This window comes from Schistocerca americana, chromosome 5, assembly GCF_021461395.2.
Source record: "Schistocerca americana isolate TAMUIC-IGC-003095 chromosome 5, iqSchAmer2.1, whole genome shotgun sequence".
Taxonomy (NCBI): domain Eukaryota; kingdom Metazoa; phylum Arthropoda; class Insecta; order Orthoptera; family Acrididae; genus Schistocerca; species Schistocerca americana.
Genome location: NC_060123.1, coordinates 349546211 through 349566188, shown reverse-complemented (window position 1 = coordinate 349566188; position 19978 = coordinate 349546211). Strand labels below are relative to the sequence as shown.

Below are 19978 nucleotides of genomic sequence, written 5' to 3'. Positions count from 1 at the left end.
TCCTGAGCCCGCTGTTGTGATTTCGAATCATGCGATAGATGCAAATTCATTACAGACTATGCTACGACAATCACTAGACAGTAATAGGAGACATATCAAGGAAGTGAATAAAAAACAAGCAGAAGGAAATAGGAGGCATATCGAGGAAAAAATAAAAGGTTGACTAGTGAAATAGTACAGGATGTTGGGGAGAAACTGGCGATCATTGACCAACGCATCACCGCCTTAGAAGAGGGGCAGCAAGTCATTAGTAAGCAGGTGATGGAGCAAGAAGAAAGGTTCGCTGGGAATATACATATGCTAGCAGAACAATGCGAGAGTGAACAAGCGGCTCTTAAGTCCCGAGTAGGACAAAATTGCGCCAGGGATCTCCGCGCGTTAGCGGAACAATGCCAGAGTGACCACGCGGCTCTGGTGTCCCGAATAGAGGACACTGCAGCTAAGTGCCTGGTCCACCTTAGAGCACAGGTAGAAACCCTCAGCCAGGCGATAATAGCTCTCGAGTGAGAGCAAGGGCTTATGCAAACCAAGACACAGCCCACCAAGAGATGCGAAAAGAAATAGCGAGAATTTCAGATGCAGTGGCGCATAAGTCTGACAATAATAGGGAAACGATTACCTCGTCATCAGTGGATGCAGACGAAATATGGTCGATAGCGAAATGTCCGTGTGGACAGTGTGAAATAAATATACAACAAAGAGGGGTTACCGAGGGACTATGTGAGCGCATGGCCCGTTTAGAACTTCACCTAAAAGGGTGTATGGCCCAGGAAGTTGAAAGAAATGAACGAAAGGGCCATTATTCCGACGATGATTCCGGGAACGATGGCGAATTTGATCATCGTCACGATCAGGGATCTCATACCAGGTGGGAACGGCGCGGATACCCTCAGGAACGTTCGCCAAGGGAAACTCACGAATTTGACTTTAAATATTTTCTGACGGTGAGGAACTTTGAAGTCTTCCATAACTCGGCTACGGGGATTCACCCGCGGGCCTGGTTACAGCAGTTCGAGTTCTCCCTTCCTCCTACGTGGCCCAGTGCGCACAAAATAGAGTATATGTGCGGCTACCTCGAAGGTGAGCCAGCGGCGCGGATGAGGTCAATTGCACGCCACTGCTACACTGTCGGGGAGTTTCGACAACACTTCCTGTCGATCTATTGGTCAGTGGCAGCGCAGAGTAGTGTAAAACACGTCCTCATTATGCTACCATAGTTAAATACGTCGAAATTCTCCAGCCCTGTGCAGATGTTCGAGCACATGCTGCAGGCGAATGAACATCTTGACGATACTTATGGACCTGCGGAAATTATTCGTATTTGCCTGGGAAAGTTTCCAATGCAGTTGCGGCACGTTATCCTTGCAGGACGATGTAAGGATGACATAGAGGGGTTTCGCAATCTCCTTTTAGAGGTTGAGCGCGAAGCGAATGGCACCACGCAGAATTACGGTCAGAGCACCTACGAGCAGCGACCGCGCAAGCGAAGCCACAGCTGTAGAGACAGGTGGCACTCCAGACGTAACGGGTCACCTGAGAGTGACAGAACGCGCGAGCGTTGGCAGCGTCGCGACTCCTCACGGAACGCGGGCAGAACGAACGATGCCAATGGTCATCATTCACCTAGAGGAAATCAAAGACACCCCCAGTAGTTTACCGAGCGAGGTGGCGCAGTGGTTAGCACACTGCACTCGCATTCGGGAGGATGACGGTTCAATCCCGCGTCTGGACGTCCTGATTTAGGTTTTCTGTGATTTCCCTAAATCGCTTCAGGCAAATGCCGGGATGCTTCCTTAGAAAGGGCACGGCCGATTTGCTTCCCCATTCTTCCCTAATCCGAGCTTGTGCTCCGTCTCTAATGACCTTGTTGTCGACAGAACTTTAAACAGTAATCTCCTCCTCCTCCTCCTCCTCCTCCCAGGAGTTTAGAAGATATGGTAATGAGCAGAGATTTAGGCGCAATTATAGCGGACCTAGGAACGGTAGTCGTGACCGACCACAGAATAATTATCGAACAAGCAAGAACAGTGGTGCCATAGACAGTACGGGTGGTCCACCAGTGGGTGTTGAAATTCGTCACACAAACCCGCGGCACAATCCGCCACATGACCCTAATCAAAGGAAGCAATGACTAGTGGCTGAGTCGGTTGGCGTCATCTTAATGAGGACCGGTGCTATTGATGATACTGATGTGCATTTGATAAAGGAAGACGTTATTATGGAAGATTTCTTGAGGAAGGTCCACAGTATTGGTATGGCTGAGGTAAACCCAGTTGTGTCTGTTTAGTACAATTACAGTGTATATTTTCCAATGTTTTGATTCACTCTGGTGTGATTAAAATTAAAGTGTATATTTTCTATGAGTTGTAAAGGGTCCCCCAATATAAGTGTAGTTATTTCTTCTTCTGAGCAGGAAAGAGTAGTGTTGTGCAGCTTTATAATGTCTGAATGTGAATGATTATGAGGTTCATATGAAGCGTTTCCTATTACAGTAAGATAGCTTTTGTTTCTTGATGACTAGAAAAGTATCAGATGTGTTGGCGTGGCGAGTCATTGGTTGTAAGGTAATTCTCGATGATAAATTACAGTTGTAGTGTTCTTATTCCCCTTAGGTGAGCATGATTCAGTGAGATTTTTCAAATGTACTGCGATGTTGATGAAGCGACTTGGTGACTTGTAGGTGAAGGATTTGTGTATGAAGGGAGATTAATAGTGTTTGATTTTCAGAGTTGCCATTTTATAAGATATTTGGAAAGTGTAACTTGCTTCCAAATACTACTAGGTATGGTTGAGAGCACCAGAATGTGAAACCCCAAAAGACGTATATGGAAACAGCTTATAAACTCAAGCAGCTTGATATTTAATAGAGGATCAATGCGACTACCTCCAAGCTGAAATAACATGACTGTACGTGAGGACCCCTGGGGACATGTGGTGAGTAATTGTGTAATCATTATTAGTATCTTATGACAGCAGTAAGTTGGGTACTTGTGGCTCTGAACAATGGATTTCTTTTGGTCTTTTGTATGTACTTATAGGACGAAGTGTTTATGTGTTTGCTAATAGTATATAATGATTTTTATTTCCATTTTTATGCCCACAGACCTTTTGCACTAGCCTGATGAATAGATGTTGAAACATTTACCATTCCAGATGTGGCTTGAATGAACCTTCTGTGTCTCTATAATCATAACTTATATTACGCAATGTCCATAGAAAAGAAGTCTCGGAAATTTTTCACAGATCAGCAATGTGTGCTGCAAACCTTGGAGTAGAGCATGTTTTGGGCTGGACTAAAGGGTCGGGATGATCATGTGACATTTCTATCGGGCACAGGTCGATTGCTGCGTAGCAAATAGGACAGTTTGAGTTTCTCGCTGGAAGCTACGTCGGCAGATTACCTTGTCTTGAAATGAATAAGAAGATAATCGTGTGTCTCAAGTCCTGTGTCATAGTGTTGTGTCTCAATGTTGCGTCTGACGTTTGGCCATTGAAAGCGCGAATAAATTATGTAAGCAGATGGTGTACCAGTTGTCCTGTGGAGTACTGGAATGGTTTAGACCACAAGAAATACCGTTCGGCTATCATATAATATTTTTGTTTTTTGTACATCAGAATAGAGTACTTTTGTGAATTGTCATTTTCATGTTTTCAGGGGACATTTTCTAAGAATTTGTGTCTTAGTTATTAGGGTTATTCTGAATCCATAGCTAATTGGTACAGAGTAATGTTTGTCCAAGTTCTAAATTTGACTAGTGAAATATTTTGAGATGAAATTTACTGTGATGATTTATCTTACTTCATTCTGACACTGTTAATGAATTAACCCTTTTAAGACATGTACTTAAATCTAATTAAATGATGGAAAGCATATTGAGATAAGTTGAAGTTAAAACATAAGGATCTTGCCTTGCTAATCTGATGTATTTATCTCGTTGTCATTTTGTATATATTGAAACTATCATGAAAACTATTTATTTTGTGTGGGCCTTTCATACATTTGGAAATTCCTTTAGCGATCAAATTATGTCAACAGGCTAAAATATGTAAATTGAGCCACAACCTATCTAACCCTGCAATTAAAATTGCTTGATTTCTCATAATTGATTTTGTAAATAGATTTTTCATGTTATTGTTTTTGATACTGTCATTATACTTTGCAATTCAATTAAATTCCCCTTCATTCTTTTTCAACATCTTGCAATGTAGTTGTGGTACCTTGCAAAAAAAGAACCGATGTGATTTTGTAAACGAATGAGGTCATTATTAGCTTCACTAAATTGGTACCACAGAGTAAGAGCCAATCTAATTGTTTTAGAATTTAAGGCGGTGGTATCTTAGATATATTTGGATATAACAGATTAATCAATTCTTTTGCGCTGCTGTTTGCCTGTTGAAATTGTTGCTCGTTAGATCACGTTTGTTTCGAAGACTGTTGACGAATCTCCTAGCATGGCTAGAAAATTCGCGGTACAGTCTTCTCCGGGACATTTGGGGTGATGAAATGGTCCTGTAGCCACCTTTCATTAGTCCAGTAGCCTATTTTCACTAGCACTTCTCTTTCTTTTCTTTGTTTATCTTTTCTCACAACTCATAGTGGTGTGATTGAATGAATGTGGTTGTGTGTCACGCTGCTAGACGGTGGCGTAGTCTGCTGCAGAAAGTCTGCGGTAGTGATACAGATTCAGCAGCAATTGTACAGAATAGCCAACTCTCGTAGTGGTCAAGTAGGCAAAGAGGTTTGCGCTACTTGTTCATAATTGTGTGATGAGATATTGTTGCAACTTGGCCATGATACCTAGAAATTGCGTTTCCACAAACCACGTGGGCACGCGGGTGTACTGCGAAACGTGTACCGTTTCACGAGTTATTGCGTCAGTTATCAGGCAACAGCAGTTGTATGAATGATTCACACCAATGATTTTAGGTGTAGATTATAACGGTGTATGTTTCGATGCTTTTCTTTAATGTTTTAGGAATTAATGTTATCAGGAATTGTGTACATACCTCACATCCATATCTTAGGAATAAATGATTTTATACACAATTTTCTCTTGCGTTCCGAGGTTACGTTTTTGCACCTAAGCCACTCACCTTGTAGCTTTCCTGTTAGCCCATCCAATGCATTTCCTTATGCACAGGTCCAGTGATTAGTTTCCATTTTTATTTTAAAACAAATGCTTTAGATTAGGTCTTATTTTCAGGTGTGTTGCTGGGAGCTGATCTTCTGCACAGTGTTCATGCATGTACTATTTTATTTTGAATGGTTGATTCTCGTGGACAGTGCACGGGAAATACTATTAATTACATCGCATCCCCTATGAGCTATATCACGACGTATGTATTTTTATGAGTTTTTGGTCTGTGATCAAATTAATTTATTTTCCGACTAGGCCAAACATTTGATTAGTTGTATGGTTAGAGTCGGTGGCGATTCAAATCTTCTCACGTTAATTTCACAATCAATAAGCATTTCCATTCCCACTCTTAACGTAATAACCCGTAGAAACAGGGTAGTTACAAGTGGGCAAAGTTAAAGAAGAAACCGATTTTAGATTGTGGCCATAGGGGCACTAATGATACGGTTTCACATTTGTCAGTTAGTGGCCTACCATCGAATCAACAGCATAATACTGAATCAAAGGAAGTTAGAGACCAGCTTGGCTCCAACTTCTTGCAGTAAAGGACACATATAGCTCAACGACCGAAAATTTTTGGAAAATTATCATAGAGGCTCGAGAGGCAATAAATGACAGTCGCCCAAGTAAGTGGAAGGAGAACATGCAACAAACTTTGAGCCCCATCTCACATATCTAAACCTCACATGCAAACCACATGTGTTGCTCGTATTATCCAGGCTCTGCGAAGAGAATTTTGTAACAGACTAACCTCTTTAGGAATCTATTGATGATAGAAAATCTACTTGAATGTAAACACTTTTAGCCTTTCTCAGCAGACAGAAGACCAATCAATCCAGCTGTGTTCATAAGGGGATTCAGAGGTGTTTCACCACATACGTGGACAAAATATCATAAGATCAACTACGTCACAGGATATTTCCAAGTAGATGCCTCGCTTTGAGCTACCAACATGATAGATATCTATAAATCATATAAGGAATCTGAGCATGCATTTTTCTCCAAATACTGGTCAGGTTGCATGCAAGAAAGATTGAAAGGGGAAGTCTTCAATACCATGCTTTTTTCGTCTAATAGTTGCAGTCTAAGGAAACATTTTGAGAAGTATATAAATAAGACCCGTTATTGAGATGAATAGAAAAAATATAAAGACCTCTTGCAAATTTTAAAGGTGAAACTGCCACTTGACATATGGGATAAAGTGATTCCTGAAAATGAGGATAATGTGGAGGAATTTATATCAGTCTTAGACTCCATTGACCTTATTCAGGAGGATAATAATGTAAGATACGGGCAAGGGAATGGAGATACACTAGGTTCGAGCACATCACATAGGCATGAAAATAATTTCAATCTGATGAAGGATAGATGACTAATCGATAAAATTCACCACAATAGAATAATTACTGAGGCAATGATCAGAATGACTATAATAACAATAACAGCTCGAATGGTTTACATCTAACTAAGGATGACAAAGCAGACTGGATGGGAGATTCAATCCATCTATAACAACAATCCAAATGCAAACTATAACAGTCAGTGGAATTAGCCAAATTATCGGATTAGGTCTGTAAGGAGTACGTAGCTGGCGAACACAGGACCCTGAGCTTCCCCTTACTCATGCCAGGCTCCTCACTTTTATTTTTCCTATCTGGCCATCCTTGGCCAACTTTTGTTCTTTTCTGACACTGATGCTATTAGGTTTTGAGGACTAGGGGTCTTTCATTGTCCAACCTATACCTCTCATGCAGCCTCTGACCCAGAGTGAGCAACTGCGAAAGTTGTCTGTATCCCATGTTAGGGGTGGCCTCCAGAACTGCGGAAGGCAACAGAATACCACCCTAGATTATCTTTCTTTCATAATGCAGTCTCCATTTTATGCACAAAAATGGCTTCCTCTCACGTTAAATCAGTATCCAGAGGTAAAATAGTCCCTCATTCGGATCTATGGGGGGGGGGGGGGGGACACAACTTGAAAGGAGGCAAGAAACCAAAACGAGAATTGGTACCTGGAATGTTAGAACTCTGCTGTAAGCAGGAAAACTAGAAAACCTTAAAAGAGAGATGGAAAAGAATCATTTGGATCTCGTGGGAGTTGCTGAGGTAAGATGGAATTGATGTGGAGAGTTACAGTAAGATGAATATGTATTTTACTATTCAGGAGGAGAAGTAAAAGGAATCAATGGAGTAGGAATGATTATGACAAAGGAATTGGTTAAATGTGTGGAATATGTGGACTACACAGATGACTGGGTTATTGGTGTAAGACTGAAAGGAGCACAAAAAGATTTACTGACTGTCCAGGTGTATATGTCAACTTCAGAACATGATGACCAAATTTTAGAGAAAACGTACAATGTAGTAGAGAGAATAGTGGACGAAAATAAAAAATTCTGAAAAATAATAATGGGAGACTGGAACGCCATTGTAGGAAAAGGGAAAGAGGGAAACATAGTAGGCAGTCATGGTCTTGGAAAGAGAAGTGATAGAGGTGAATGGCTAATTGACTGCTGCAGGGAAAGGCAGCTGATAGTGGCAAATACATGGTTGAAGAACCACATGAGGAGGCTCTACAAGTGAAAATTACCAGGAGATAAATACAGAAACCAAATCGATTTTATACTGGCAGAAGAAAGATACAGGAATAGAATCAAGGAGGTGCACACATTACAAGGTGCAGATATTAATAGGGACCACAACTTACTTGTGGCAGAAATAGAAGTAAGAATGAAAAAAACTGAAGGAGACGACCATGGTGAAGAAGTGGGATCTATAGAAGATAAGACCCAAGAAAGAACAAATCACAGAAATGCTGTCACTTGGGCTTCTATACACATTACGAGACGAAGAACCACCTGATAATGTCAAGGAGCACCGGAATATGCTGAAAGAAGGAATCATTAAAGCAGGACAATTTTCTCTCAGCAGACAGAAGACCAATCAATCCGGTTGTCTTCATAAGGGGATTCAGAGGTGTTTCTGTTGTGGTTGGCAGGAGAGCCAACACCGTGTTATTAGAGGAGGCTGAAATGCACGTCTTTTAGCTCACGCAGGCTAGCGTGAGGTCTGAAACAGGACAAGGAAATTAGAATTTAGAAAAACGGACGTGGCTGGTGGAATACTTAACTTTAATCCATTAATGATGAACGTCGCTCTTGACGGTACATGATTCACAATATCAATAGTAACTGATAATGGCGCCTTGCTAGGTCGTAGCAAATGATGTAGCTGAAGGCTATGCTAAACTATCGTCTCGGCAAATGAGAACGAAAGTAGGCAGTGAACCATCGCTAGCAAAGTCGGCTGTACAACTGGGGCGAGTGCTAGGAAGTCTCTCTAGACCTGCCATGTGGTGGCGCTCGGTCTGCAATCACTGATAGTGGCGACACGCGGGTCCTACGTATACTAACGGACCGCGGTCGATTTAAAGGCTACCACCTAGCAAGTGTGGTGTCTGGCGGTGACACCACAGTTTCACCACATATATGGACCAAGTATCAACAGATAAACTACGTCACAGGATATTTCCAAGTAGATGCCACTCTTTGAGCTACCAACATGATGGATATCTATAAATCATATAAGGAATCTGATCATGCATTTCTCTTCAAATATTGGTCAGGTTGCATGCAAGAGAGATTGAAAAGGGATGTCTTCAATGCCATACGTTTTTAGTCTAATAGATGCAGTCTTAGGAAACATTTTGAGAAGTATGTAAATAAGACCCATTATTGGGATGAACAGAAAACATATAAAGACCTCTTGCAAATTTTAAAGGTGAAACTGCCACTTGACATATGGGATAAAGTGATTCCTGAAAATGAGGATAATGTGGAGGAATTTATATCAGTCTTAGACTCCATTGACCTTATTCAGGAAGATAAAAGTATAAGATATGGGCAAGGGAATGGAGATACACTAGGTTCGAGCTCATCACATAGGCATGAAAATAATTTCAATCTGATGAAGGATCAGATGACTAATCGATAAAATTCACCACAATAGAATAATTACTGAGGCAATGATCAGAATGACTATAATAACAATAACAGCTCGAATGGTTTACATCTAACTAAGAATGACAAAGCAGACTGGATGGAAGATTCAGTCCCATCTATAACAAAAACCCAAATGCAAACTGTAACAGTCAGTGTAATTAGCCAAATTATCAGATTAGGTCTGTAAGGAACAGATATCTCACACCTAGTGAGTACACAGCTGGCGATCACAGGGCCCTGAGCTGAGTACTGGCATTGCTTCCCCTTACTCATACCAGGCTCCTCACTTTTGTTTTACCTATCTGGCCATCCTTGGCCAACTCTTGTTCTTTTCTGACACTGATGCTATTAGGTTTTGAGGGCTAGGAGTCTTTCATTTTCCAACCAATACCTCTCATGCAGCCTCTGACCCGGAGTGAGCAATTGCGAAAGGTCTCTGTATCCCATGTTAGGGTGGCCTCCAGAACTGCGGAAGACAACAGAATACCACCCTAGATTATCTTCCCTTCAAAATGCAGTATCCATTTTATGCACAAAAATGGCTTCCTCTCATGTTAAATCAAATAGCATAATGAACACATTATTGTGGCCAAGATAGATACAAAGCCCACACCTACCACAGTAGTATAAGTTTATATGCCAACTAGCTCCGCAGATGACGAAGAGATTGATGAGATGTATGATGAGATAAAAGAAATTATTCAGATAATGAAGGGAGACGAAAATTTAATAGTCATGGGTGACTGGAACTCGACAGTAGGAAAAGGAAGAGAAGGAAACGTAGTAGGTGAATATGGAATGGGAGTAAGGAATGAAAGAGGAAGCCACCTGGTAGAATTTTGCACAGAGCATAACTTAATCATAGCTAACACTTGGTTCAAGAATCATGAAAGAAGGTTGTCTACATGGAAGAAGCCTGGAGATACTGGAAGGTATCAGATAGACTATGTAATGGTAAGACAGATTCAGGAACGAGGTTTTAAACTGTAAGACATTTCCAGGGGCAGATGTGGACTCTGACCACAATTTATTGGTTATGAACTGTAGATTAAAACTGAAGAAACTACAAAAAGATGGTAAATTGAGGAGATGGGACCTGGATAAACTGAAAGAACCAGAGGTTGCAGAGAACTAGGTAGCAGAGGATCAAGTAGGTAAAAACATGAGGGATCATAAAAAGCCTTGGGTAACAGAAGAGATATTGAAATTAATTGACGAAAGGAGAAAATACAAAAATGCAGTAAATGAAGCAGGCAAAAAGGAACACAAACGTCTCAAAAATGAGATCGACAGGAAGTGCAAAATGGCTAAGCAGGGATGGCTAGAGGACAAATGTAAGGATGTAGAGGTGCATATCACTAGGGGTAAGATAGATAATTCCTACAGGAAAATTAAAGAGATATTTGGAGAAAAGAGAACGACTTGCGTGAATATCAAGAGCTCAGATGGAAATCCAGTAATAAGCAAAGAAGAGAAAACAGAAAGGTGGAAGGAGTATGTAGAGGGTCTATACATGGGCGATGTTATTGAGGACGATATTATAGAAACGGAAGAGAATGTAATTGAAGATGAAGTAGGAGATATGATACTGCATGAAGAGTTGGCCAGAGCACTGAAAGGCCTAAGTCTAAACAAGGCCCCGGGAGTAGACAACATCCCATTTGAACTAATGACAGCCTTCGGAGAGCCAGGCCTAACAAAACTCTACCATCTAGTGAGCAAGATGTATGAGACAGGCGAAGTACCCTCAGACTTCAGGAAGAATATAATAATTCCAATGCCAAAGAAAGCAGGTGTTGACAGATGTGAAAATTACCGAACTATCAGTTTAATAAGTCACAGCTGCAAAATACTAACGAGAATTCTTTAAAGATGAATGAAAAAACTGGTAGAAGCCGAACTCGGGGAAGGTCAGTTTGGATTCCATAGAAATAACGGAACTCGTGAGGCAGTAGTGACCCTACGACTTATCTTAGAAGAAAGATTAAGGAAAGGCAAACCTACGTTTCTAGCATTTGTAGACTTAGAGAAAGCTTTTGACAATGTTGATTGGAATACTCTCTTTCATATTCTGAAGGTGACAGGGGTAAAATACAGGGAGCGAAAGGCTATTTACAATTTGCGCAGAAACCAGATGGCGGTTACAAGAGTCGAGGGGCATGAAAGGGAAGCAGTGGTTGAGAAGGGAGTGAGACAGGGTTGTAGCCTCTCCCCGATGTTATTCAATCTGTATATTGAGCAAGCAGTAAAGGAAACAAAAGAAAAATTCGGAGTTAGAATTAAAATCTATGGAGAAGAAATAAAAACTGTGAGGTTCGCCGATGACATTGTAATTCTGTCAGAGACAGTAAAGTACTTGGAAGAGCAGTTGAATGGAATGGACAGTGTCTTGAAAGGAGGATATAAGATGAACATCAACAGAAGCAAAACAAGGATAATGGAATGTAGTCGAATTAAATCGGGTGATGCTGCGGGAATTAGATTAGAAAATGAGAGGCTTAAATTAGTAAATGAGTTTTGCTATTTGGGGAGCAACATAACTGATGATGGTCGAAGTAGAGAGGATATAAAATGTAGACTGGCAATGGCAAGGAAAGCGATTCTGAAGAAGAGAAATTTGTTAACATCGAGTATAGATTTAAATGTCAGGAAGTCGTTCCTCAAAGTACTTGTATGGAGTGTAGCTAAGTGTGGAGGTGAAACATGGCCGATAAATAGTTTGGATAAGAAGAGAATACAAGCTTTCAGAATGTGGTGCTACAGAAGAATGCTGAAGATTAGATGGGTAGATCACATAATTAATGAGGAGGTATTGAATAGAATTGGAGAGAATAGAATTTTGTGGCACAACTTGACTAGAAGAAAGGATCGGTTGGTAGGGCATATTCTCAGGCATCAAGGGATCACCAGTTTAGTATTGGAGGGCTGTGTGGGGAGTAAAAATCGTAGAGGGAGACCAAGAGATGAATACACTAAGCAGATTCAGAAGGATGTAGGTTGCAGTAGGTACTGGGAGATGAAGAAGCTTGCACAGGACAGAGTAGCATGGAGAACTGCATCACACCAGTCTCTGGTCTGAAGACCACAACGACAATAACAAGAGTTGGATGCTTACAAGTACAGACTATTGGACTCCAAGAAAAGTGATTGCCATTATGAGCCTGCACTCCATCAACTTAGGAATTCTCTTTAAGCAAAACTGTCTTTTGTTTTGTCCAAATTCATATACCCTCAACCAGATGCCAGTGATCATTATTCTGGAGAGCAAACAGTATTGCACTAAAGTGGTCTCCGACATGTCTACCATGCTTCCTTGAACAGACAATTTCAATTCTAGAAGGTCAGAAAGTTCCCCCGCTGCAGCAGGGTGGAGCAGAAGAGGGTTTTCGAGGTGTGGCTACACCTATTTTAGGTGTATGAGATATCGATTGGAGGCTTGAAACTCTTACACAAACTATGGTCGACTTGCATCTAATCAGAAAGCATAGATCTCTTTACTGGTTAATCAGAGGTTAAAAGTGAACGTTTCGTACAGTTTTGATGCCTAAGGACTTAATTGTTTTCACTAAGCACAATCTCCTCTCCAGGGGACATCAGCTTGAAGCAGCACTGTCCAAGAAGGTGGAAAGGCTGGTGTGTTTGCGTGAAGCTGAGGGCTATGCCGGCTGTGGGAACTTAAGGTTGATAAGGTCTTACCTGATGGACCAGACTAAATGTGTCCCACAACGGTCTGTCAGTAGTGGGACATACTATGTTGTGGCACAATTTTATAGTGCAGGTTGACTACATCAGGGGCAGGTATGCACTCAGGGGCAAACCTATTGTTCTCCTTTGATCGACAGGTCATTAACCTATTGCTCTCCTTTGATTGACAGGTACTTAACCTATTGCTCTGCTAAAAGGATCCTTCATTTTGACTGACAGGTCATTAACCTATTGTTCTGCTAAAATCATCCTTCATTTTGATTAACAGGTCCTTAACCTATTGTTCCCCCTCCCTCTTCTCCCCCACCAGTCAGAAACCTCCAACCCACCCCCTCCCTCTCGCTGCTACAGGTACACTTCCAGGTCTGAGTTATTGGAATACTCCTCTCACTCTTATCGAATTAATTCACTACTTAATTAAACTGATCAATTAATTAACCTCTCTCCCTCTGGTAAACCCCCACCCCTCTCACCCTCCTACCCGGAAATTGGCGGGGAAAAAGAGACAGTTGATTGGTCATGTCGAGGGAATTCGATAGCAGTGTATGGAATATTGTTTAAACAATTTAGACAATGTGTGAAATATTGTTTATTTAAACAATTTATGGGATGCAAAGCAGTGTATGGAATACACTTTATTTATTTAAAGAATTTTTCAGGAAATCTATCCCCCTCCCCACCAGCCCATTCTTCTTCTCCCCCTCTCCCCCTCCCCTCCTCTACCTAGAAATTGCCGGCTCTGTGGTGAAGCGGAAGGATCTCACGAAGGGAAATTCAAAGGCATATTGTTTATTTATAAAAAAAAATAGTTTGCGGGATTGGATTTCTCTTGCTCATCATTCTCTGCTGTCTGGAAAGATGCTGGTCTTGTAAGAAGTAATTAAATCGATCACCTTTCTTTTTATTCCAATTACTCAAGGAATACTGTCATGAAACACATATCACATGTAATTAAACAGTTTAAAATCTTTCGATCGCGAAGCACGCACCGCCTGCCATCCCATGTGCACCGGACCGCACAGAACACCACTGCACACACTCCCAGGAGTCTGGATCACCAGCAGCCCCCGCCAAGCGATGACGCACCTGTCAGCTGCCGAATCACGTGCAGGTATCAGTTTGGGTCCCGCAAAGATGAGGTGGCAGCATCCCTTTCATGCTTGATACCTGAGAAATAGCACTCGAAACACGTGGTTACCTAGGCACTGTTACTTGCGCAATGACACATAGCCTTTGTATCTGCGGTCCAGTGCGGTGTTCGCATAGTGTATCACCCTCAGCAAGATGTTTCCATACTGGCTCACCCTCACAGGCGCAGCTAAAGGGTTGTCAGTGTTACACTGATGCCACATGTCTATGTAAATAAGAGCCAAGTCTCCACCTAGAAAATCGTAAAGTGTTGCAGGAAATAGTTAATGGTCACTTTTGTTGTTGTAGGAGCTTTCTTGATGTCTCAGCTTTCCTGCATGGAAATTCTTGCCCTAATAGGACCTGATTACGAAAACAGCCCAGAATAACACCGAATGCATTCTCCCTGATGGTCCGTAGAGGCATCACATGCTACCCTTCCTGGAAATCGTGACGTCCTGCTTTCAACATATGTCACAGAAATGGTAAACGTTCTCACTGCTAAAAGGCTTCATCGTGTATGTGCACACTTGGAAAACACAGATAATTGTAAAAGCATTCTTGTTGTTTGGAAAGAGAGCACTGTCTAAGAACATTTGACAAAATCAGAACAATTTCGCAAAGAGAATTCGAAGCGCTGACCTACAGAAGAGAAAAATACCTGGAATTTTCAGTCTCCTACAGCTGTTGGTATACAGATGCCACAATGGCAGATGACGAACAGCATCCTGCCAGAGAGGGATGATCTGCTTCAACTTGTCTTCAAACACTTGAACACTCTCAGATGTTTCTATAGATACCTTTCCCCACCTTGTTCAAACCAGTCTATAGAGGCTCATATGTCACAGCACAGAGGATGTCTTGTGAATGAATGGAACATTCTATCTGGCTCTTACTGAATTTCCCCGACAAATTACTGATGCTGTGTGGAAGCACAGAAAGGTGAAGAATTGCAGGCTGCTTCTACACCGAGGAGTTGCAGAAAAGCTCAGAACCGGACGTTTCTCTCGTGGAGAGAGTCGTAAGACATCGGGGAAATAAAGCACTAGTCAAATGGCTTGGTTTTCCTGCTACACCAAATAGCTGGATTGATGCCGACGATTTGCTGTATAATGGGCGAGCATAGTTCACAACCACCACAGTAACATAACATGTGTGTGAGGAGAAGCATTAGAGGAGGTGGTGGTATTCTACACAAACTGCCAGTGGAATTACACATCCCTGGGTATAACTACTGTGGACCCGGGACAAAGTTTCAGAAACGCTTGGCGCGAGGTGTTAAGAGAGTTAATCTGCTCGACGAAGCGTGTATGGAACACGACATTGCATGTGCTGCAAATAAAGATCTATCAAGTCGCCATATTGCAGATAGGATTTTAGCTGATAAGGCTAAGGCGACACAGAGAAGGAAGGATATTGGTGTAGGTCAACGCATCACAGCATTTGCAGTTGATAAAACCATGCATGGAAAAACCAAGTTGGGTTTAGGAGTGATGAATTTCAAGCGAGCTATGAATGCTTCACATTGCTCACTAAACAAGAAGGGTTGTTTGAAGAACTGTATCCTCACAGCGATGTATGCAGCTAAAAACGCACTGAAACTGAAAGGTGCCGGAAGAAGAAGAAGAGGATCAGTTAAAGCACCTCGAGTTCTACCAACATCCAAGACATCCAGTGGTTTTATTCCTTTTCTCATCCTGGCCCTCTCCGCGCTCTCAGCGGTAGGTTCCATTGCCGGTGATGCGGCAGCTATTGCTCAAACGGTCAAGAACGCGCAAAACTCCCAAGCACAGTCAGAAGAGGTGAGAAGACATAACTTCATGACGGAAGCCGCAGCCATCGGAAAAGAACTATACTTGAAACTGTACAGGAAAGGGCTTGGTCTATTCATAAATAAAAAAAGCCCATTAGCGGTCCTACCAGATCACCCACTCGAAATGCAGATCTTCTTAAGTTTGTTAGAGACAAATTCAAGATACCAAGATTACGTGGTGTGTTTATGCGGGATACATTACCGAAGACTATGTGGAAAACTGGTGAATGTGGTATTGTGAATTTAGATGTTGCTGGAGGCCCCGGCACCCACTGGGTGTCATATGTTATGAAAACTGTGGATACCATCTACTATTTTGACTCATTTGGTGACCTACAACCACCAGAAGAATTACAACGATACTTCACTCATAGAAGACGTGTGCTCTACAATTATGGACGCTATCAGGACTTTAATACACATCTCTGTGGACATCTATGCATCATGTTTCTCTTCACATTCACAACGAAGAAGAAGAAGCATGCTATGTAAGGAGGAGGCTTAAACACTCATTCACCAGTTGAGGTTCAGAGACAATGTCGCACACTTTGACATTAAAAGAACAATCATCTGCATTGTGTGCAAATTACTTCCCACCAATTGATTTGAGAATTGGTGTGTGGAGTACTGCATTGATTTGACTGGAGACGTACAACAGCATCCCAAATATCACTGAGACTAACAATAAACTGCATCTCGATATTAATGGTGAAAAAGATATTGTGGCAATAGAACCAGGTGTATACGACATCGACGATTTAAACGAAGTCTTAAAGCAGTCTGGAAAAGGTATTGAGCTACGTGCAAAAACCAATGCACTTAAATCTGAAATAAGGACTATTTGGAGCTGCATATTGCGGATCAGAATAATCAACTTGTTGACTTCCGTGGTGAGGCAATCATTGTATGATTACATGTAAGGCAGGATGGGCGTACGGTATAAAACAAGTGCACGCAATCCACAGCATGCCACTTCGCTACCAAATAGCAAATTGATAACATGTTTGGACTACGAGTTTCTTATATCAGCTGGTGGGAAGCCACGCAATGACGTCCTCATTCAATATAACCAGTCCAGTAGAGTATGATGAGAGAATTATACGGCAGGTATAAACCTTACACTTCAACCACGTTTAACAAGAACGATGAAATCAGAATTGTCATCTAGCACCAAGAGACACTCACGCTTCCATGCAAGAGTTTCATATATCTAGAGGGGTCATTCAAGAAAATCGACAGCAACGATACAGTGGGATCCAAGCTGACTCGTAACACTTTAGCATTCCTGTTCCAAGAGATACGCTATGAAATCAATGGGTCTGAGATCGACCGTACATGCAATGTCAGCATAACATCAACTGTTAAAACATGCATCTCGGCATCACCAGATGATTTGCATAGTTCAGAAAAGGCAGGGTGGTTCACAGACGATCCATAGGATAGAACAGTTGCAGAGTGCAAGCGATTTACAGCCTGCATTGCTCTAAAAATGCTTATGGGGCACTTTGAGAAATTGAGATAGATTATTATGAACGCTAAACAGGAACCCATTCTGGTGCGGAGTGCGATGGACAATAGCTCATATGTTCAAGGAACTCAAGAGGAGAATAGGAGCACAATCAGCAAGGTAATATGGAAAATGTTTCACAACAGTGTATCAGATAAGGAGAGTTTGAACCTTTTAACAGTCCTGAATTCAGGAACATTTCTGGCACTGACGTGTCGCTAGTGGGAGATTTTCGAGTACCCTGTTTTACCGATTGCGAGCAGACAAACATGGGCTATCAAAACGTCTAGAGACACCTAGATTCATCATACTTGCGTTTCAGACTGATAGAAGAGGTAATATAGCAAATGATTCCACCATGTTCGACAACTGCAAGTTAAGTAATGCCAAAGTCTACCTCAGTTCAGAATTCTGCCCATATGACAATTTACATCTGCAGTGGAATCAAAATGTATATAGTCTAGCGAATGATATGTATGCAATGTTTCGCGCTTCTTACTATGAGTCCATGTAAGTTCAAAGAACTTTCACCGATCATTGTAATAGACGGCCAGAAACAGAATGAGATAATTAAATCTGGACCTATAGATGTGCAAATTGAATCTGAATCATTGACAAATTTCTCAGAACACACTGCCACATGTGCTCTAGTTCTACATGACCATTTGATCAACTACTGCCCACTCACCGGTGTTGTGCAGCGAGCTGTATAAATGAATAGGTGCTGCATCATATATATATATATATATATATATATATATATATATATATATATACAAGGAAATAATTTTTGTATTGGTTGTGGTCCATTGATAGTGACTGGGTCAAATATCTCACGAAATAAGCATCAAACAAATAAACTACAAAGAACGAAACTCGTCTAGGTTGAGGGGGAAACCAGACGGCGCTATGGTTGGCCCGCTAGATGGCGCTGCTATAGATCAAACGGATATCAACTGCGTTTTTTTACGTAGGAACCCTCATTTTTTATTACATTTTCGTGTAGTATGTAAAGAAATCCTCCCCCCATGAAGCATAGACCTTGCCGTTGGTGGGGAGGCTTGCGTACCTCAGCAATACAGATAGCCGTACCGTAGGTGCAACCACAATGGAGGGGTATCTGTTGAGAGGCCAGACAAACGTATGGTTCCTGAAGAGGGGCAGCAGCCTTTTCAGTAGTTGCAGGGGTAGCAGTCTGGATGATTGAGTGATCTGGCCTTGTAACACTAACCAAAACGGCCTTGCTGTGCTGGTACTGCGAGTGGCTGAAAGCAAGGGGAAACTACAGCCGTAATTTTTCCCAAGGGCATGAAGCTTTACTGTATGGCTAATGATGATGGCGTCCTCTTGGGTAAAATATTCCAGAGGTAAAATAGTCCCCCATTCGGATCTCCGGGCGGGGACTACTCAGGAGAACGTCGTTATCAGGGGAAAGAAAACTGGCGTTCTACGGATAGCAAAGATGTCTCGACGGCAGGGACCGTGGGTGAAGCATGTAACATTTGGGGTGTACCATGCGATGCACGAGACTCCCCACTTCCGCTACACTCCGAGGCAGCAGCCTGAAGACAGCTGTCCGCGGCCATCAGCACATTCAGCTGTTCGCAAACAGTGGCCAGCTCCTCCTGCGTCTGTACACAAGAGTCACACATCCTGTCCATCCTAATAAATCAACAATTTATTGCAGAGAGTTAATCCACTTTTAACTAGACTGCTAATTCACTAAAGGCAGCTGATAGGTGACTAAACTGTGGTTACTAGACACTTCTTGTTGGAAACAATGAAAATAAGCACTAACTGTCTCTGGATTGCATTCAAAACAAACACGAACTCTATGGAACACTATTACTAGTACTCGAAAATTAAAGCTTCCTAAAAGCAAAAACACACGGAAAAAGTGACAGGTAAGAAAAACACAGTTAATACTTAAATTTACGTAGCACTATGCATGCAGTTTCTTTCATATTTTTCTACATCACTGCAATGCGTTTTTTTACCAAAATCTTTCAGCTACAGTTGTTCTTCCCCCCCCCCCCCCCCAATGACCTGATAATAAGTGGTTGTGTACTCGACGAAATACATCCATTCCCAGTGCTGCAGGAACTAACACGGAAGGTCCACAAGCCTTCTTGTGTTTCAAACCAAGGTTGCTTTCAAAACAGCTGATAGTCACTATCAGCTGATTGTGCCTTTACCTCTGGCTTCCACTTCTTACTTGTAGAACGGCTATCTTCCTACTTAGGATATCAGCACTTGTTTACTTAACTCCCTGTTTATGAATTAATTCATAGTCGAACCCACTTAATTTTACCACCTGTTTAGCTAATCGAATTGATGGATTTTTCAACCCTAACAGCCATTTTAAAGACGTGTGCTCTTTAATCACTCTCAATTTCTGATCACACAAATAGCAATGAAAATAATAGATTCCATATAAAACTGCATAACTTTTTTTTAGTTGTCAGATAATTAGTTTCAGTCTTTTTCAGTTGTCTGGAGGCATGTGCCACCAGATTTTCCTTCCCATCAACATTATGGTTTAAAATATAACCTAAAGCATTGTTGTGGGCATCACACTGAAGTATGAATTCCTGTTCAAGGTCAGGGAATATAACACAGGATCTGGTATTTATATCTCGAATTTCTCGGATGCTTCTTCACACAGTGTAGTTTGCAGACTAAAACT

General features: G+C 41.7%; 1 protein-coding gene across 1 annotated transcript in view; it reads left to right on the top strand.

The window, feature by feature from the left end:
* Positions 1-2161: 2161 nt before the first annotated feature.
* LOC124616369 (nucleoplasmin-like protein ANO39) overlaps positions 2162-19978 on the top strand; it is a 64896-nt gene continuing 47079 nt past the window's right edge. The window contains exons 1-2 of the mRNA XM_047144680.1: positions 2162-2263; positions 6310-6420. Of these exons, the coding sequence (XP_047000636.1) occupies positions 2162-2263; positions 6310-6420 (213 nt within the window). The remainder of the gene's footprint in view (positions 2264-6309; positions 6421-19978) is intronic.